Source organism: Pezoporus occidentalis, unplaced genomic scaffold (genome assembly GCF_034315485.1).
Source record: "Pezoporus occidentalis ecotype Australia unplaced genomic scaffold, CSIRO_AGI_Poc_V1 ctg133, whole genome shotgun sequence".
In the NCBI taxonomy this organism is placed as follows: Eukaryota; Metazoa; Chordata; class Aves; order Psittaciformes; family Psittacidae; genus Pezoporus; species Pezoporus occidentalis.
In genome coordinates this window covers 1,625,264-1,642,570 of record NW_026913136.1, presented here as the reverse complement: position 1 = coordinate 1,642,570, position 17,307 = coordinate 1,625,264, and the positions used below count along the sequence as shown (strand labels likewise).

Below are 17,307 nucleotides of genomic sequence, written 5' to 3'. Positions count from 1 at the left end.
ATACAGTGGCATTTCAACTGTGGTTATTCTGAATCCTCATTATCCTCCATCACCACAGTTACAGTAATTTGTTTATTCCAGACCCAGCTGGTGTAACTTTTAAACTACTTCCTGAAACGCTCCAAGGATTCAAGTTCGAAGTAAATATAATTTCCTTCCAGTGTGTGTGGAGATCAAGGTGGATAGAATTTCTGCATCTTCAAGGATATAAATTCATTTGCCACACAGCTTCCCACTGTTTCTCTCATTTTGTTCCTCTATTTAAAAATGCAAGTATCTATTTTCTACATTTCTTTTGCTTTTCTTTTTTCGTTTAATAACTGAGCTAAGTTACTGCAGACCATTCTTACTCTGGGAGGCTTTCAAAATCATGCTGTACTTGTGCAAGTGCTCATGATTAATCTGCAATAGTACTACTAAGGGTATAAAGGCCTATTCTCCCTTAAATGATGATTGTTTCTTTACTGTTACACTGAACTATTAAAGTTGCATCACAGACATAGTAAGTAGTTAGAAGCTGCTGCTACACATAGTTGTATGTATGATACAGGAAGAGGCTAGTGAAGGAAATGAAGCAGTTAAAGCAAAGTTGGAAGTTTAGGCACCAGAAGACTACTTAAGGAACAGAAGGTGCTTTGCTATTCTGCCTCTTTTGTTTTTAAATTGTACAAGGTAAAAAAGTTAGAAAATTTACAAAGTACAAGAATGCTAAAATAAATTTTTGCAAAAGCCTCCGTCTTCAGGCAATAAAGGTAAAATAGCCATGGAAAATATGAACCCTTGAATTTAAAAGTTGTAGTTATCCTATGTTTTAACAGATGGGTACAATTCCTCTATCAACAGTTTTCTTTAAGCTGGCTCAAAAAAATCAATGGAAAGCAGGTCTTTTATATGACAAGAACCTAAAAGCAACAGTGACTTACCTGTTTGGTCCTTTTCCTTTTCCATTTTTTTGTTTGCTCCTTTCTTCCACTGTTCTTTGGTTTTGTTGGCTTCTTCGTGCTGCTTCTGCTCAGCAAGCGATTTATTTAATACTTGGGAAAGAACAGAATCTCCTTCCCCAACCAGAAACATGGTCTTGAACTTGTTATACAGCATTGTAGATTTCTCCATGATAACTTGGCTAACTTTGAATTTCCGTATCTGAAATCAAAGTAATAAAATCACAAGTTCCACTTTGGAATTTACCCATGTAATTTCATCATGTGCTAGATGAAAGTCTTCATTAAACCTGAAATGAGATCATGGTCTTCTACACTCTCTGATTATCACAGACTCATAGAACAGCCCAGATTAGAAGAGACCTCCAAACATCATCTGTTTCAATGTTTCAACAGCCCTTGTAGGAGAAGGAGCCTGCATGAAGTCATCAAGCATCCTTTCCAACTGCAGCTTTAAATATTCCAGTGATGGGGACTCCACCATGTCCCTGGGGAGTTTGTTCCAGTGCAAGATTGAACTCACTGTAAAAACAAATTTTGTATTGAGATAAAACCTCTCCCAGTTCAACTTGTACCTACTGCTCCTTGTCTTCTCCACATGGCTCCATGTGAAGGGAGGGAGAGCCTCCATACTCTTTGTAGCTATCCCTTAGGTGATGGAATACTGTGATAAACCCTCCCTCCCTAAGACTTCTCCAGGAAGAAAAGACTTAACCCCTTCAGTCTTTCCTTGCAGGGGAGGTTCTCCAGCCCTTTGATCATCTTCATGGCCCTTCTTTGGGCCCTCTCGTGTTTGTTTGCACCATTCCTGAATTGTAGGGACCAGAACTGGACACAGTACTCCAGTAGTAAATAGTGGTGATACTAATTTAAGAAAACAAAGGTTACTCTGATTAACATTGCAGATCTCACCTTCTTTAGAGTCAGAATCATCTCTGTATGTTTCTGAGCTTGTTGCATTGTGACTTGAAGGGATGCAAGCTCATCTAGAGCCTCAATACACCTGTTCACATCCTGTACATAAACAAGATAGTTTGAAGACTTAACTTGCATGTTAATAGTCTTTAATTAGCGATACTAAATTAATTTCCTTGTGCAGAGATACCTTGCTATAATATCCTTAGCTTGACTATGTGTGCAGTTTTGGAACTATCTGTACAGTCAAACTGGCAAATAAAAATGACCATCAGTTGCCTTTCAGCTACTTCCCTAACAAAAAGCAATTTTTAAAAATAATTTTACACTTTCAAAATACAAGCTGGAGCTTTATGCTGTTTTCACAATTGTAGTACTTTTGTACTTGAAGCTATTCCCTGTCATCAGCCTTTTCCATACATGATTTTTTCCAAATGACCTGCCACTGAAAGGGTAGCAAACCACCTTGAGTGGATTTCAGTTAATATACTGAACTTTATCTTTGTAGATTTCTCAGTTAACTCTGACAAATGACAGGCTATGGAGTATACCTAGAAGTAATGATGTATTCGGAAGTTATCATGCTCCAGAAGCTTCCAGGATTGCTGTATAATCCCCATTTTGCCCCTTCAAGGAGACACCAGGATGGTTCAATCCTTCCCTTTCCTTCAGAGAGTGTACCACTGCTACAGTCACTGTGCCCTTCTGGTACTGCTGCATGGCTCAGGCTTAGCTAGCACAGATGCTTCATTTAACAGAATTCTATTTGAATGTTTCAGGTAAATAACTTATTATGCAGTATTTCCAAACAAAACAATTTTTTCTTGCCGACTTTGATCTTTTAATGTCCATAGTAACCTCATTTAAGCAGCAGTTATCTTTCAAACTGACAAAATTGCATTCATTCTCAGTATAATTAAAAACAAACACACATGCCAAGTATCAAGTAGTCCCTACCATAATTATACACATAAATCAGTTAAAAAATATATACTTACAAGATTATCAATTTTCAAGGAATTCTTAATTTCTGCATGTATCCTTTGAAGCCTAGAATCCACTGATGTTTCTGAAGATTAGAAATAGCATGCATGAATATTTGATAATCACATGAGGTCTGTTTTTACAGAAACCTTTCTACAAACCTGAACTTCACACAGAATGCAGAAAAATATGGGAAGGCACTCCACATCAGATAATGATGCAAGTGCACACATAAACAAACCACAGGGCTTACCATTAGAAACAAAGTACACAGCTTTTTTAAACTGAACACTATTAGCAACCTACAGTTTTCTTCTTAGGAGTTACAAACCGAACATAATTTTCTACTTCAATATACAGCTGTCACCCTCTACCTGTGGGCCAGGTTATCAGTTTCACTAAACACTAAGAGTTAAAAGCTGGAAAACCTTTAATGACTGGACACCTGGGTATTGATGGGTTTGTTTTCAGTAAATTGGACATAATTCAAGTTAAGAGTCCAAATCCATCCAAATAAAACGCTCCCAGTACACATGCTCCAGGAGGAGTGACTGATGTATGAACATGTCCGTCTCCAATTCAGATGCTGAATGGCTGTTTGGATTTTTCTTTTTTTTCGATACACAAGTGGTATGTATTCTGAAAAATGCTGCAAGCAAACAGAGTCTCCTTCAAGTCCAATCTGTCCTCGATGGGTTTGGTAACTTCTACCCCCCACCAATACTGGTTTGGTTGGAGTCCTTGCCACTGGATCTGCACTACACTACAAATTACAGCCAGTGGTTTGGATTGTCCTTAAAGGTCGGAGTACTAAAAAAGGAATGATTTATCCCTATGAAGGTCAGTTTGCAAGAGTGGTTTAGTAGACAAGGCTAGACTAATCTGAATCAAAGCCTCTTGCTTAGGAAGCCTCCTGCTTACTAAGAGGTAGTACCAAAATACTCCCAAAAGGTCACTTAGATTATTGTGTTGTGAGGAGACAGAAGGCAAAAAAGAACTAAAGAGATTTGGTTCAAAGAATAAGAACTTTTGTATCTTGTTCACAACCAGAAGGGATCATCAAGGTTTATTAGCTTGAATGACAATAAAATGGGAATAGCAAAGACTTGTTCATATGCACTGAAGAAAGAACAAACACAGAATTTGCTGTTTCACAGACCTGAAGGACAGCCATGGATCAAACATCTGAGATCCCACAGACACCCTCAGCAGTAAATTGTCTTATGCAGGCAGATAATTTTGCTCAAAATTTAAGATAACCAAAAAGCAGTCCAAAGAAGCTAAACTGACCTCTCTTCTTCTCCATCTTCTTAACTTCTGCTTTCTTGCCTTCTTCTTTATTCTGCCTATCAAAAACATTAAAGTGTTTTTATAAGGTCATAAAGTCTGCTTTTCCATCTTCCCTCCCCTAATTTTTAAAGAAGATGTGATGTTTTGAGGTATTAGCATGCAAAAGCCACAAAAAGCCAAGTTCTGGTTTCCAAAGACTGAAATAAGTTAACAAGATTAGTTAGCTGAGATACTGCTGATAAATCCTCCATACTGACAGTTTTCCCCAGAAGCAGCAGATGATGTTTTAAAAACAAGTCACATTTCCAAACTCTATTTTGTTTTAGTTGCATGTACAAATTGGTTAAATGGCACTGTACAGAGTAAGTTATGGAGAAAGAAAATATTTTTATTACAATGAAGAAGACTAAAACTATTTGACAGTCTTTCAACCAAGCTTTTGAACCCTATTCAGAGAAGACTGTGAACCCCTGTTTAGCAGTTCCTCAGTCTTGTCTTACTGAAGGCTTTTAGAATTTACTATTTCACCACTCCTTCAGAGTAACAAGCATCCACGAAGTATCCAGGCAGGCATGCCTGTCATCTTCCATTCTCCTTTCATACTCTATCCAGTTACAGAATCAACAGTTTTAAAGTCTGTATGACTATTTTACTTCAACAAGCAGCACAAGCCCACACCATTTAAGTGGTACATGTAAACTGTGTGTATATACACAATGGTGTACAAAGCACCAGTATTAAGACCTATATAAGTACTAATGAAGTAGTTACAAGACCAAAAAATGGGAACTGTGATGATGAGAAAAGTAATGAAAAAGAAAGGGCTATCAGCTATATTCAGTGTATTAGCAGAGGAACTTGAAGACAGCACAAAAAGAAATCTTTCTACTTTTTAATCAATATTTAGTTTTGTGGTATTAGTCATCATTGAATTCATTATGCGTTCATTAGGTACTACTCCTTTATCTTACTGAAACAAAACTCTACGCATCCCTCCAATACATGAAATGACAGCTATTTAAAAGTAGAGGCTTGATTGTTACAACCACATCAGTATATGACAGTTTGATTGCAAAAACATTCAGCCTATGTCAGATTTAGTGATAAATTATGCTGCAAAGATGCTGAGGGCAGTTTAGTATCTCTGGAGTTGGAAATGCTTAGGTTTGCTATAGGCAAGTAGAGTAATTATGTTGTTTCCAGAGGAGTGACAGGGAGAAGGAAGAGCTAGAGAATAAAAAACCCCATACTAATTCTTGTTAATGAACATGAAAAATAGAACTTTCTTGTGCAAATGGCGAAGAGGACCATTGTCCTACCCCTTTTTCTCTGAATTGTTACCTTGCGCTTCCTTTCTTCTGCCTCATGCCCCACCCTGGGGGACACAATCATCATGCTCTCATGGTGGCAGCTTCTTCACTCATTGGCAAAACAGCTCTTGAGAACGAGTCAGATTTACTCCTACTGTCCCAAACCTCCTCCCCCCTCCCCCTCGGTTTCTGACAAGATCTCTTCCATTCTCATGCATGATTCATTTGTGGCGATTTATCTGACAAATGCAGACTGCGCCCAGTATCCCTCTAATGGCTTTGCGGTGCTACAGTAGAATAATTCTCAATTTTTTCCCTTGTTCTGTCTGACAGCACAAGCTTCCGCAGCCAGACAAAGAAATGTTTTCCAGGTAACCCTATGCATTCCACAACATGATCAAAAATCCGTAACTATGGACTAATACATCCTACCAGTTCTCAGTCTAATGGATCCAAAACTTACAGATAACTTGCAGACACCACATGTTAAAACATACTCACGATTCAGATTCTGTCTGTTCCTCTTGCTTACGTTTTCTTTCTGCTGCTTCTCTTTCATGTTGGCCTTTTACAACATTTCTTCTATGAGCTGCCTGAAAGCTTCTTCCCCCTTTTTTCTTCTGTTTTTATTTTAGGTTTTAGGATTGGAAAGAGAAAAATCAAGATTATTAAATCATTGTTTCTGTAACAGATAAAGCTATGTACACTATCTTCGAAGCAATTCTGCTCTGACATACTACCTCACACAAGCTGGCTTTCCCTGAAACTAAATAGAAGATCTCCACATGTTGGTAAGCTCTGAATTTCTTTAGCTCTTTCTCCCTTTCTCCTTTTCTAATAGAAGGCAATATCCTATGCACCAGAAAAATGAAGATATTCCAATGACTTGCTAGGAACAGCTTTATACCTTTCAAAAACCTGATTTCAAGCCGAATATTCTTAGGTATACCCAAGGAAAAAAAAAGTCTGCATTCTAAGGAACATAGATGTAAAAAGCCTTTTGACAAAATAACTGCTACATTTAGATCCTTCGTTAAAAGTAAAGTATTCTAGAAAAGATGCTTAGATAACACGAAATGAATTCCTGACTTACTTGACAAAATGAAGTTCCGCAACTTTTATTCTATGTATCTATATTAACCAGACACAGGTCTTCAACCTTTACTAAGGTTGAGCATTAACTTAAAGAAAGATCTTCAGATACTAATTTCCCCTATAGTAAATATATCAGGAAAGCAAAATTGTACCTTGTCACCTTCTTGTTCTTCTCCATCATCCTCAGAATCGGAAGCTGATGCAGAACCCACTTTTGCAGCATTCTTCCTCTTTGGTTCAGCTTCTTTCTTTCCTTCCTTTTTGTCAAATTCTTTCTTTGATTTCTCCTCTTCCTTCTGACTTTCCTCATCTTTTTTCCCTTGCTTTTTGGGCTTGTCTTCTGGTCCTTTTTTCTTTGGCTTTTCATCCTCATTAACACTAAAACATGAACAGATTTAGACATCGTATCCATTACCTACAGTGAGTTTAAAACATTAAAACATCACATTCTTCTTAAAGAGGCACTAATGAAGCTAACACTAATCTACGTGTATAAATCCAAACCCAAGAATTTAATGCTCTGTTCTTCCCACACATGTTTCTGCAGGACCAAGAGCACATGCACAGTAAACTAGCTTTATGAAATATGCTTATTTAAAGTGTAGATACACTGAAACTGTGCATCTATCTATGGAAAATTACACTAATGCTCAGCCACTCCCTCAGTTATTAGAAGCACTGAGGATTTGACACAAGAAATTAAGAAGGTAAAAACAGTGTTGGCATTCCATTAGAATGGATTTCTGAAACAAAAATACAAAAGAATTCAGTATTTTCATTTTATATATTTTGTCTTTTCCTTTTCAACAAGCATAATACAATTCTATATGGAATTTTACACAGATTTTACAGATTAGGAAAGTTAAAATCTTCTCCTGTTCCAGAATTGTACTTCCTTGAATTACATATTACTTAAGCTGTGAATAACAAAATCAACATAAATAGTAACTCATACTAAATACTAAAGGGGAAAAAAAACCTGTCAGGAACTCAGTACTAATTATGAAGTCTTAACATAAGGAACAATACTATATACAATGAAGAAGCTTTATATTAGGAAACAAAACAGAACAACTCACGAGTCACTCTCTGACAGACAAGATGGTTTCACCAACTTAGGTCTCCCTCTTGGTTTTGGAACCTTTACTTCAGACGCTAATATTTATACAGAAATAACAGGTTAGTCCACAGCCACCATATGCTCCTCATATATAAGGAAAGACTTGTGCTCAACAGACAGAAGTTACACTTAAATTAAAACATATAACCTAACTTTGTTATTATACAAAATTCAAGTGTTAAGTGAATAACAAACTTTAATCAAGATCTCTTTGAAAAAAATTAGAGGCTTTTTAGCTGATTGGTAAATTAAAAAATTTGGTGGCTTTTTAGCCACAGGCTCCAACTTCCAGTTCTTGTGGGTTTTGCCCTCTGTGCAATTAGGATTTGTTCCTGTGTTTTGCATAACTAATATAAACAAGCTTCAAGTTAGAGAATGAGAAAGACTAAACTTAAATAATGAAAGAAGTAATTTAGTGTCCACATTTACGCAGTCTGTTTGCCTTTTAGATGCATCATAAGGGCTTCCATCACTTTTTTACATTACTTTTAGATGTATCATAAGGCTTCCATTGCTTTTCTTGATAACAAACCACTGTTAAGAAGTTCTACCACCACACTACAGTACAGAGCAAACTTTTCTATTTCCTCAGACTCACCTTATTGTTAAAAGTAAGACAAACAGTGTATCTGCCTTTCTGGCACTTATATCCTTTAAATACTTGTCTGACATTACAGTGAACATGTGGTTAGGAAACCTCATACTCGCTTTTTAAACTCCGGTTCATGTTACCATAAAGCACTGTTAAGTAAGAGATGCCTGCATAACATCAACATCAGAAAAGGCTGCACAGTACACTTTACAAAAAGGTATTTTATACAGGAGATGAAAGCATCTCTTACAGATCCTTGCCTGTTCTCACAGACAGTAGTTAGTAAAAACTGAAAGAACTGCAAAAAAACCCCACACAGATATTAAAAATGTACATTTAGTACGTGTAGTGAAATGGAGGGTGGGAGGAGGAACTGAAATAATACTGAATTTCCTCACAGCTTCCAAGGCAAAAGTTATATAGTCTAGTGCACTGTGGCTGCACTTCCTAAAATTTACTTTCATATATCATCAGCAGATGCAGATAAGTATAAATTATTTGTTTTCCAGACTAGATGCTCACACAATGTACTTAACTGCTGCAAAACCTGTTCTCTGATGAAGTCATTAATGATTAGTTCAAGAATATCTGCAAGCTTACCACAAAAATTCCAATGAATTAGATCATTACGACTTTGAAAGAAACAAGCACTGGAGAATTATCAAATGGTTCTAATTATACATGTGGAAAAACAAACAAACAAAAAAAACACCCAACAAGAAAACACCACACAAAAAAAAGAAGCAGTTATACCTTCTTTTCATTTGTCTACCAATCTACACAGACTGCCTTAAAACTTTTTTAAACAAGTCTCTCCGGTTCTTTGTTTGTACTGTCCTCTGAGTTCCACCTGCAGGCTCTGTATTCCTCCAGTTCTCTTCCGTTTTACGGATATTCTAACACAAAGTATTTCATAGACCTTTAACAGTACCTCCATTAAGGTCTTAATTAATGGAGCAAAAATGCACAAAGATCTCTTATTGTATATTTATAGTTTTGTACCATTCCATGAAGAAAGCTTTTCTAAAGGTGACACTTGTACTCAAAAATTTGTCTTATTTAGAGGACTGAGCATTAATGCTAACAAATCCATTTATGTTCTAAATTCATCAGTTTGAGAGGAGGTGTTTAGCAAAGACTGCATTTAGCATGAGAATATACTCTGTAGTACTTCAGGGGAAAGTGATAGCTCTCTGAATAATTCGAAGATATTTCTGTGGTGAAAAGAAATAAATCTGTCTTTTAAAGTTACCTGATGGTCTTCCTCTCTTAGGGCTTACTTTTGGAGACACTGGCCCAGGAGCTGCTGCTGTCACTGCTCCTCCTGCTGTTGCCACTGCTGCCACTTCCTCAGCTTCAGGTTGTTTCTCAGCCTAATTTGAAGAAAGGATTTCACAAGTGAAAAAATCGCAGGGTGCCAATTCATCAATTACTTTCTCAAACAACAGTTTTAAACTTTTAGAAATTGTGCTATTGCTTCTACACATGAGAAAGACAAGTTTGTTAGGAATGTCACTAATTTCCCCATCTACATCCCATCACTACCCATTCATTCATACATTTTATGCAATTTCAACCAGCCCATTAATTTTCAAAACAAACTATCTTGATGCAACAAAGGAGAAAGATTATTGGTAAGTATTTTTGAGATCACTGTAACAGCATGCCAAAACCCAGTCTTAAGCAATTAATATTCCCCCCCCCCCCCCCCCCCATATAGTAATACTCCTGTTTTAAGTGCTCTCATCTTCTCCAGCTGCATTAAAGTGTCAAGTCAGTAGACACAGATACTCAGGAAAAAAAAAAAAAAATGGAACAACCAACCCATCTGCTTCTAGTTCTATAGCCAGTTATTCACAGTGAAAAAACTGTACACTGAACTGCACTAACTAGACAACTACCTTAATCTGTAAAGCCACTGGGGGGAAGGAGGCATGTGTAAAGACAGAACTTAAGACAAAAGAAAAATCTTAATGAAAGGATACATATCTTCCTGCAGAAACATGCTATCCACATAAAAAAAATTGAGAAAAATCCCAACTGGAAAAAATATTTACAGAGCTTAGTGTCCTGGATGTAGGAGCACAAGCTAACAGCAACAGAAAAGTTATGGGCCAATACATATTTATCTTCATGTTCTTTGTGGGCACCTACAATAAAAGATAATTTGAAAGAACAGAGACAGGCTTCTATCTAGAACAGAGCAGAGGTACATCTCTCTTATTAACTGTGCTTCACACCAGCCAACAGAAGGAGTTTAAATGAAGACAGAAAAACACCTGCTTTCTTACAATCCCAGTAAAAGAAAACACCATGTTTCTTAAGGCAAGTAAGAAACACATTCAAAGTCATATAACTGCATAGCCAACTCTCTTCTAACCTACAAGCACATACCACATCCCTCGAAATACAGTTTTTGTTCAGCAACAGCCTATAGCAATGCAAATGCACACAGCAGATGCCAAACCAAAGTCTGTCAGCTAAAGCTAGTAAACTGACAGGAAAACTTTTTAGGTCTGCAGTACTTTATGATGCAAAAAAAAGCCGTAAAGCCTCTAAAACAAAACACACCACAGCCATATGATTTGAGTGCTTTTTGAAAAAGAAATGAGATCTTTGTGTTTCTGCATCAACTGTGAGCGTTCTCTCCCATTTACAAGCTGAAATCATAAATATGCATAGTCACAGACATTTTTTCAAGAATTTCAAGGATGTTGTTTCAGACTAGAAGCTCTCTTTGAATTTTATTTTAGGTTCTCATAAAACTTACTTTTCTAAGTAAGGTATACTTGAAATTGTATTTTTTAAATATTCAAGACATTTTTGTAAGACCATCCAAATATATACCTACCTTTCTTTGTGATGCAACTTACCTGTGACAAACATACCAAGGTCACAGTTACTTTGCATTCATCCCATCCCTGCTGTCAGCACTAATGTGACAAGTTAAATGGTTTCAAATTAAAGATTTTCCTGACTTTAACCTAGTTTTCAGCTGCGTCAGTGCCCTGATGTGGCTTGCTCTGAGACCACATGAATATGACAGCTGCAGCACACCAAGCAAGCAGCTAGAAGTGCCTCTTTCAAAGTTATATAAAATTTTTCCCAGGTTGAAGAGACCACAAAAATCCAACCTCTTAAGAAAGGACAGGTCTTGATAGGAAGTAGCTCAGTGTGATGAGTATGTTAGAAGAAATTTTCAGAGTTTTAAAATACACTATTTAAAAAAAAAAAAAGTGGTCTAGCAACATTTTGTATCTTATTTTCTCTTGCTTGCAGTGCATTGTTTGGGAAAAGATGGGAACTCCCTACTCTATGTTAAGATCAGACAGAATTAAGACCTGTGGAACACTCTCTGGGAAAACTTTCATTCCTATAAATCTTTCAGCCATTTGAAGGGGGAAAGGAGGGTGTCAAGCACTTCAATTTACGCATAATCTGTCATTAAAGGAAGTAATATCCAGTATCATCACATCCAAAAATTCCAGTACGGTGAATTAAACGTATTACCTTTCTTTTTCTTCCTCTTCTAGCTACTTTAGGATGAGAAGCATCATTTGTTTTCACCACATCCTGTGAAGATTAAAAACAGTGCTAAGTCTTAGCAAGACAAAGATGTGTCTTACATGATTCTAAGCTTTTTTCCCCAATGAAGCCTCTAGCACATAATTTAGGGAAGAATCTGTAATACATAGGAAGACACCTCCTGCTCTTAAATTGTTAAAATCCTGATTACGTGGTAATCAGGGTTGTTTTTTCTGAAAGATAAAAAAAAAGTACCAAGTAATATTCTGTTTTAAATAAACATGTAGACATGTTTTAATTGAATTTACAGACATGCCAGATTAAAATTTTTCTCTCTGATGAAAGCTTCAATTCCTGTTAGCTTCAATGAGAGGTACAAATGTAAGTGAAAACATAGGAAGTTTTATATCATTAAACAGCTCCTGAGACTGCCACGGTAGTAATAATGGTCGCTTCTTAGTACTTGATACTAGATTTATGTCACTCAATGTAATATCAAGATGCTCTCTGGCACATAGGAAAAGCTCTCACATACTTCTTTATTACTGTTTTTTTCAGGAGGTAGATCATCTTCCTTCAAAGTATCCAGCTCCTTTTCTTCTGTTGCAGCTTCTGTAGGCAAGTTATTATCCTCTTTAAGTGATAACTGCAAAGGGAGACAACACAAGAGTTAAAAAAGGCATTAAAAAGTATTTCATATTGAAAATAGAACACACTAATAACCATTAGGCTGCTTTTCACTTTAAATAGTTTAAGTCTGTAAATACATTTGTTTCTTAATACACCTTAAGAGCCAAAGGCAGGATCACCTTTCTCCAGTACACAACTGCAGACTGTTGTCAAAACAAGTCAAAATACAGCAATGTACTATAGTGGAACTTTAATTTCACTTTGTGTTCATGATAACATAACTACACTTATTCACCATATTACATGAGTACTTGTAAGTGTTCATGCGAACACCCCAGATTCATATGGATCACTGTTTATCTATTACACACAGATGGATATCCAAGTCACAGATCACACGTAACTTAGAATATCATTCTACTAAACAAAGACAGTGTAGTAAACAGACCACAAACAAGCTGCTTTATGAGATAGTAATTAGTGATAATTGGTGTCATCTAATCTATGCCTTTTTTCCTGTTTTGTTGGTTTTTTTTAAGCTTAAAATACTAGTCTGCATTTTAGATGAGCAATTAAGATTTGAAAAATCAAGTTTGTACTAATTTACTTGAAAATAATCAACATTTCCCTGCAGCCTATGTATGTGCACATTTTTCAGATCTTCAGTTCACTCTCTCAACTTTAATGCTATTGCACTGCCCCACCTGCAAGCATCTTCAAGCACCTTCAGTGAAATTCCTTTTTAATGCAGCTGCAGTTCTCAAATTTCAACACTGACCAAAGCAACTCAGGCACAAGGCTGTGAGGCAATGTTCCTAATTACTTGAAGACATGTTGTATCACAGGAGTCTTTTTACAGATTACAACTTTAAGACAGAAGGGTAACAAGTACACTAAACCCACAGGAAACTAGAGAACAATGGCCAGTTAAAATGTTATTGCTACATTAGTATCAGAAGGAGTAAATCTGCTCCATATTTTGCCTTAAACTGATTAATACTAATTATAGAAACCATGTAAAAAGACCTATTCAGGATCTTCCATTCAATCTTTGTGTTTAAATGGCTCTTACGTCTTCCTGTTTCTCTTTCACAGTGCCAGCTACGGATAGGCTGAAAGCATATTCCATGAGAAGCATGAAGCTTGTGTCACAGCCATTCCCACTACCTTATGCTGCTTGCTGCATAAATTCACAGTGAAGCAAACTGACGTACCAGTCCAGTTTAAAATCTACGTACCTACGTACTACTAGTACAATTTTTCTCCACTAAAAGGTCTTTTTTTCCTCTTGAAAAAAGAAGCTATTACAGCTGCTAGTAATATGTTAGTATTTCTAACTAATTCTACATAATTCTACCTAAGGAACATCCAGTCTGTATCCAACACATTACAAATTTTTCAGTTGCAACTGTAAATCAGTACTAAAGGACAGCCAACTACACCTGGCTAGAAAAACTACACTGAAACTTGGCAAACCATCAAAACAAAAACAATCAGAATCAAGGCAAGTCTATTCAAAATAGTTTGACAATTTAAGGGCACTGCTCATCCTCTAGAATAGTAATTTCCAGAAATGAGTTAGAAATAAATTAAATACCATGAATATATCAGCCCCATCTGCACCACAATTTTTGTCATTTTAGGATTCTATTTTCCTTAGAAAAAAACTAAGAAATGACACACATCTGTTCCACACCATAAGAGAAATAAACCCACATGAACAAACCAAAGCATTAAAGGATAGAGAAAGTTCAAAGCAGTATGTTACACTAGTATCACTAAATGTACAGTAAGCTAAGAAGATTCACCTCTTACAGTATGAACTATGTACAGTTATCAGTAAGCTATTTCAGACTCAAGTGTGTTTTCTTACTGTGAATACAACAGATTTAAGATAACAAAATCTTGCTTCAGAAGTATTCTAAAGTATGCTCACATTTACAAAGCAAAAAAGCTGAACTCTGTATAAACTACTGTATACCAATTACTCACAGATATTTTCCTGACTCAAGAGTTCAGTGATACAGCTATGAAATCCTTTATAGCCATTTATATCCTAATTCGTCCAGTAGGAATATGGCCTATTTATAACTGATTCTTACAATCTGTTCAGGCAGATACACTGCAGCACTCCTTCAGACTACCTTATGCTTTGTTAGGATTTTCAACAAAAACCCTCATAATTGAAAAAGACAGTCATACCTGTCTATGGTATTAAAAAGTCTTCAAAACCAGAAAGGAAAACTTCAAGCTAAATCTTAGTGATCGTTTCTACCTTCTCCTGACTAGGAAGTACTGTAGGAATTTAGCCTAAGTTATGGTAAGCTCAAGTCTGGGCAACACAGACCAGTAAAGAAATTAATTTTCAAGAACATGTACAGCATCTTAAAAGGAATGCAAAAATATTACTATATGGACGCCTGTATATATACAGACATATATATTACTTAAAAGGACAAATATATTACTGTACATATGTCTGAAAAGAAGCAAGAGCAAGGCAGTTACAACAGGAAAACCCTATTAAAATATGCAAGTTAAAACTTGGCAATACAATTGACTTAAAAGCATTTCTGATAGAAAAAAGCATCAATTCAGTCACTTACTTTTGGGACAGAATTCTTTCTTCTTTTGGCTCCTGCTTTTTCTTCACTCCCCTCAGCAGGCTCCTGAGTGCCTTCTTGAGCAGTTTCTTTGATAGGAGGGTTAACAGCTGAATGGGACTTCAATATAAAAATACCAAAAATGAAATCTAAATCCCTTCCTGAACTACCGAATAACACTACTCAGAGGTGTTCTGCCACCTGTATGTTACACAAAAAAAGCATCATGCTAAGGAAACCTGACTAGAACTACAAGCATGCTAAAATACATCATTCATTTCCACACTTTTCAGTTCAAATTGTGTTTTCAGATAAATTTTCAAGCTTTAATGCTATAGCAACTTATTTTTCACACTAAAAATACTGCAATGTAGTTTTTTTTCTTATATACAATTTAAAGAAAGAAAGTTGGTTTTGGATGAGTACAACTTGTGATGCTACTGCCTGCAGTTTTGAACGATATCAATCCTAAATGAGCCAAATATCCTGTCCCTGAGAACATGAGGAGAGAAAAAAAAAAAAAAAAAAAAAGGCTAACATTAAAAGCATGGAAATAAGAGAAGGTAAAGCCAAAATAACTTTTTTATTATTATTCCATTGCATTGTGTACAGCAATCACACTATTAAATATTAGTTCCATCAAACAAAGCTGGCAGAACTGCCCCCAACTCTTAATTTTTCCCCCACTGAGGAAGTGGTTTTGGATTTAAGCCCAAGCCACAAGCTCCCTCCTGCCTTCTACTTCCCTTACTAGCAGTTACAAGCAACATCTGCAAAGTACAAATACTGCTTTCAGAACAGTCCAGCCAGTTTTAGCAGTTAAACAGAAAATACGGCTCTCAGAAGGACTTCCTAAGACAAAACATGCCAAATAAGAGAAAAAACCAAAAAGTTGCAAGAAAATTTCTCTGTATGAATAGCTGGTAAGTCTGTCATTTTAATATTAACCTTGTGTCCAGAATTTTGCCAAGTGACTACCCACTCCTCTCTGATCCCACCTGCTGTGTGGCCAAACACAAAATTACCTATTCATGCTGAATTTCTAGACCCTCATCTTTCCTGCTACTCCCCAGTGCCTACACTGATCTTCTCTCACACACCACTGACGAAATCAGCTGGTAGGTGCGGGCACGCTGCATGGAACCCGCTCTGAGAATGCCCCTGAGCTGGTCACAAATCCAGGCAAAACTGGTCCTAGATGGCTCGACACACTGCCCTCCACCAAACCCTGCCTATCACACAGCACACTGACCTCCCCAACACAGCTACAGAGAAGAGCAGCTGCCTGAGAAAGGCTGGAGGGATGCTGCAGCAGAGTTGATGCTGCTGGGGAGGTGTGCCTCCAGAGGGAGGCTGGAAAGAGGAGGCACACAAGGAGTCACCCAATCCAGGTTCCAGCCCTGAGGTGCTCTCTGAGCAGAGACAGAGCGGGCAGATCGTATACCTCTGAGGGGACTGCAGCCTGCAGAGGAGCCCTTACCTGAGGTTCTCAGCAAGAACACACTGGCCCCAGTGGGCTGCCATGACCTCACTCAAAAGACCGCTGCAACGTGTGGTGAGGGGACTGGAGACCAGCAAAGGGAGAGCAGAGATGGTTGGGGAAAGCTGAAATGTTTTCTGTTTGTTTCATATTATCAGAATTGGTAACAAAAAGCTTATGTCAATACGCTAAATTGTGCAAAATTCTGTGACATCAGTGTCTTGTTGCCTGTACCATTCCGCTAGTTGGCAGACATGGGAAGGTGGAGCCCCAGAAGCCTATTTCAGCTACTCTGCTCCCTTAAGACATACAAGCTTCCTCACAAACTCCCAATAAAACTGCCAATATGCCTAGATCAACAATTTGAACTTCCTTTCCTTCCCCAACTAAGACATTCAGAAGCCCTACCTTTCAAAGACCCCTTAGCTGTTAGTTTAGACAGCCACAGAGCCTGTTACCAAGCAGATAAGCACCTTCTTGTATTACTAGCAGGGAAGAACTGTAAAACAACTGCACTTGTTTTTCCAGCTTTGAGAATAGGATGCTAAGATAACATCTTGTCCTGGTTTCAGTTGGGATAGTTAATCTTCTTCCCAGTAGCTGGTGCAGTGCTGTGTTTTGGCTTTAGTCTGAGAACAGTGCTGAAAACACACCGATGTTTTACTTGTTGCTGAGTAGTCCTTACTGTGATCAAGGACTTTTTCAGTCTCTCATGCTTTGCCAGTGAGGAGGGGCTCAAGAAGCCATGAGGAGGAAGAGACAGGACACGTGACCCAAACTAGCCAAAGAGATATTCCATATCACAGCACATCATGCCCAGTA

General features: G+C 37.2%; 1 protein-coding gene across 2 annotated transcripts in view; it reads right to left on the bottom strand.

The window, feature by feature from the left end:
• The window catches only part of PSIP1 (PC4 and SRSF1 interacting protein 1), a 30,587-nt gene that overhangs the window by 6,072 nt on the left and 7,208 nt on the right, over positions 1-17,307 (bottom strand). The window contains exons 4-14 of one of the 2 annotated variants that reach the window (XM_062609003.1): positions 15,009-15,125; positions 12,308-12,418; positions 11,758-11,820; positions 9,500-9,620; positions 7,615-7,690; positions 6,688-6,913; positions 5,942-6,060; positions 4,131-4,186; positions 2,855-2,925; positions 1,854-1,955; positions 924-1,143 (exon numbers count right to left, since the gene is read on the bottom strand). In XM_062609003.1, coding sequence (XP_062464987.1) covers positions 924-1,143; positions 1,854-1,955; positions 2,855-2,925; positions 4,131-4,186; positions 5,942-6,060; positions 6,688-6,913; positions 7,615-7,690; positions 9,500-9,620; positions 11,758-11,820; positions 12,308-12,418; positions 15,009-15,125 — 1,282 coding nt within the window. The remainder of the gene's footprint in view (positions 1-923; positions 1,144-1,853; positions 1,956-2,854; positions 2,926-4,130; positions 4,187-5,941; positions 6,061-6,687; positions 6,914-7,614; positions 7,691-9,499; positions 9,621-11,757; positions 11,821-12,307; positions 12,419-15,008; positions 15,126-17,307) is intronic. The other variant, XM_062609004.1, reaches the window with a different exon arrangement.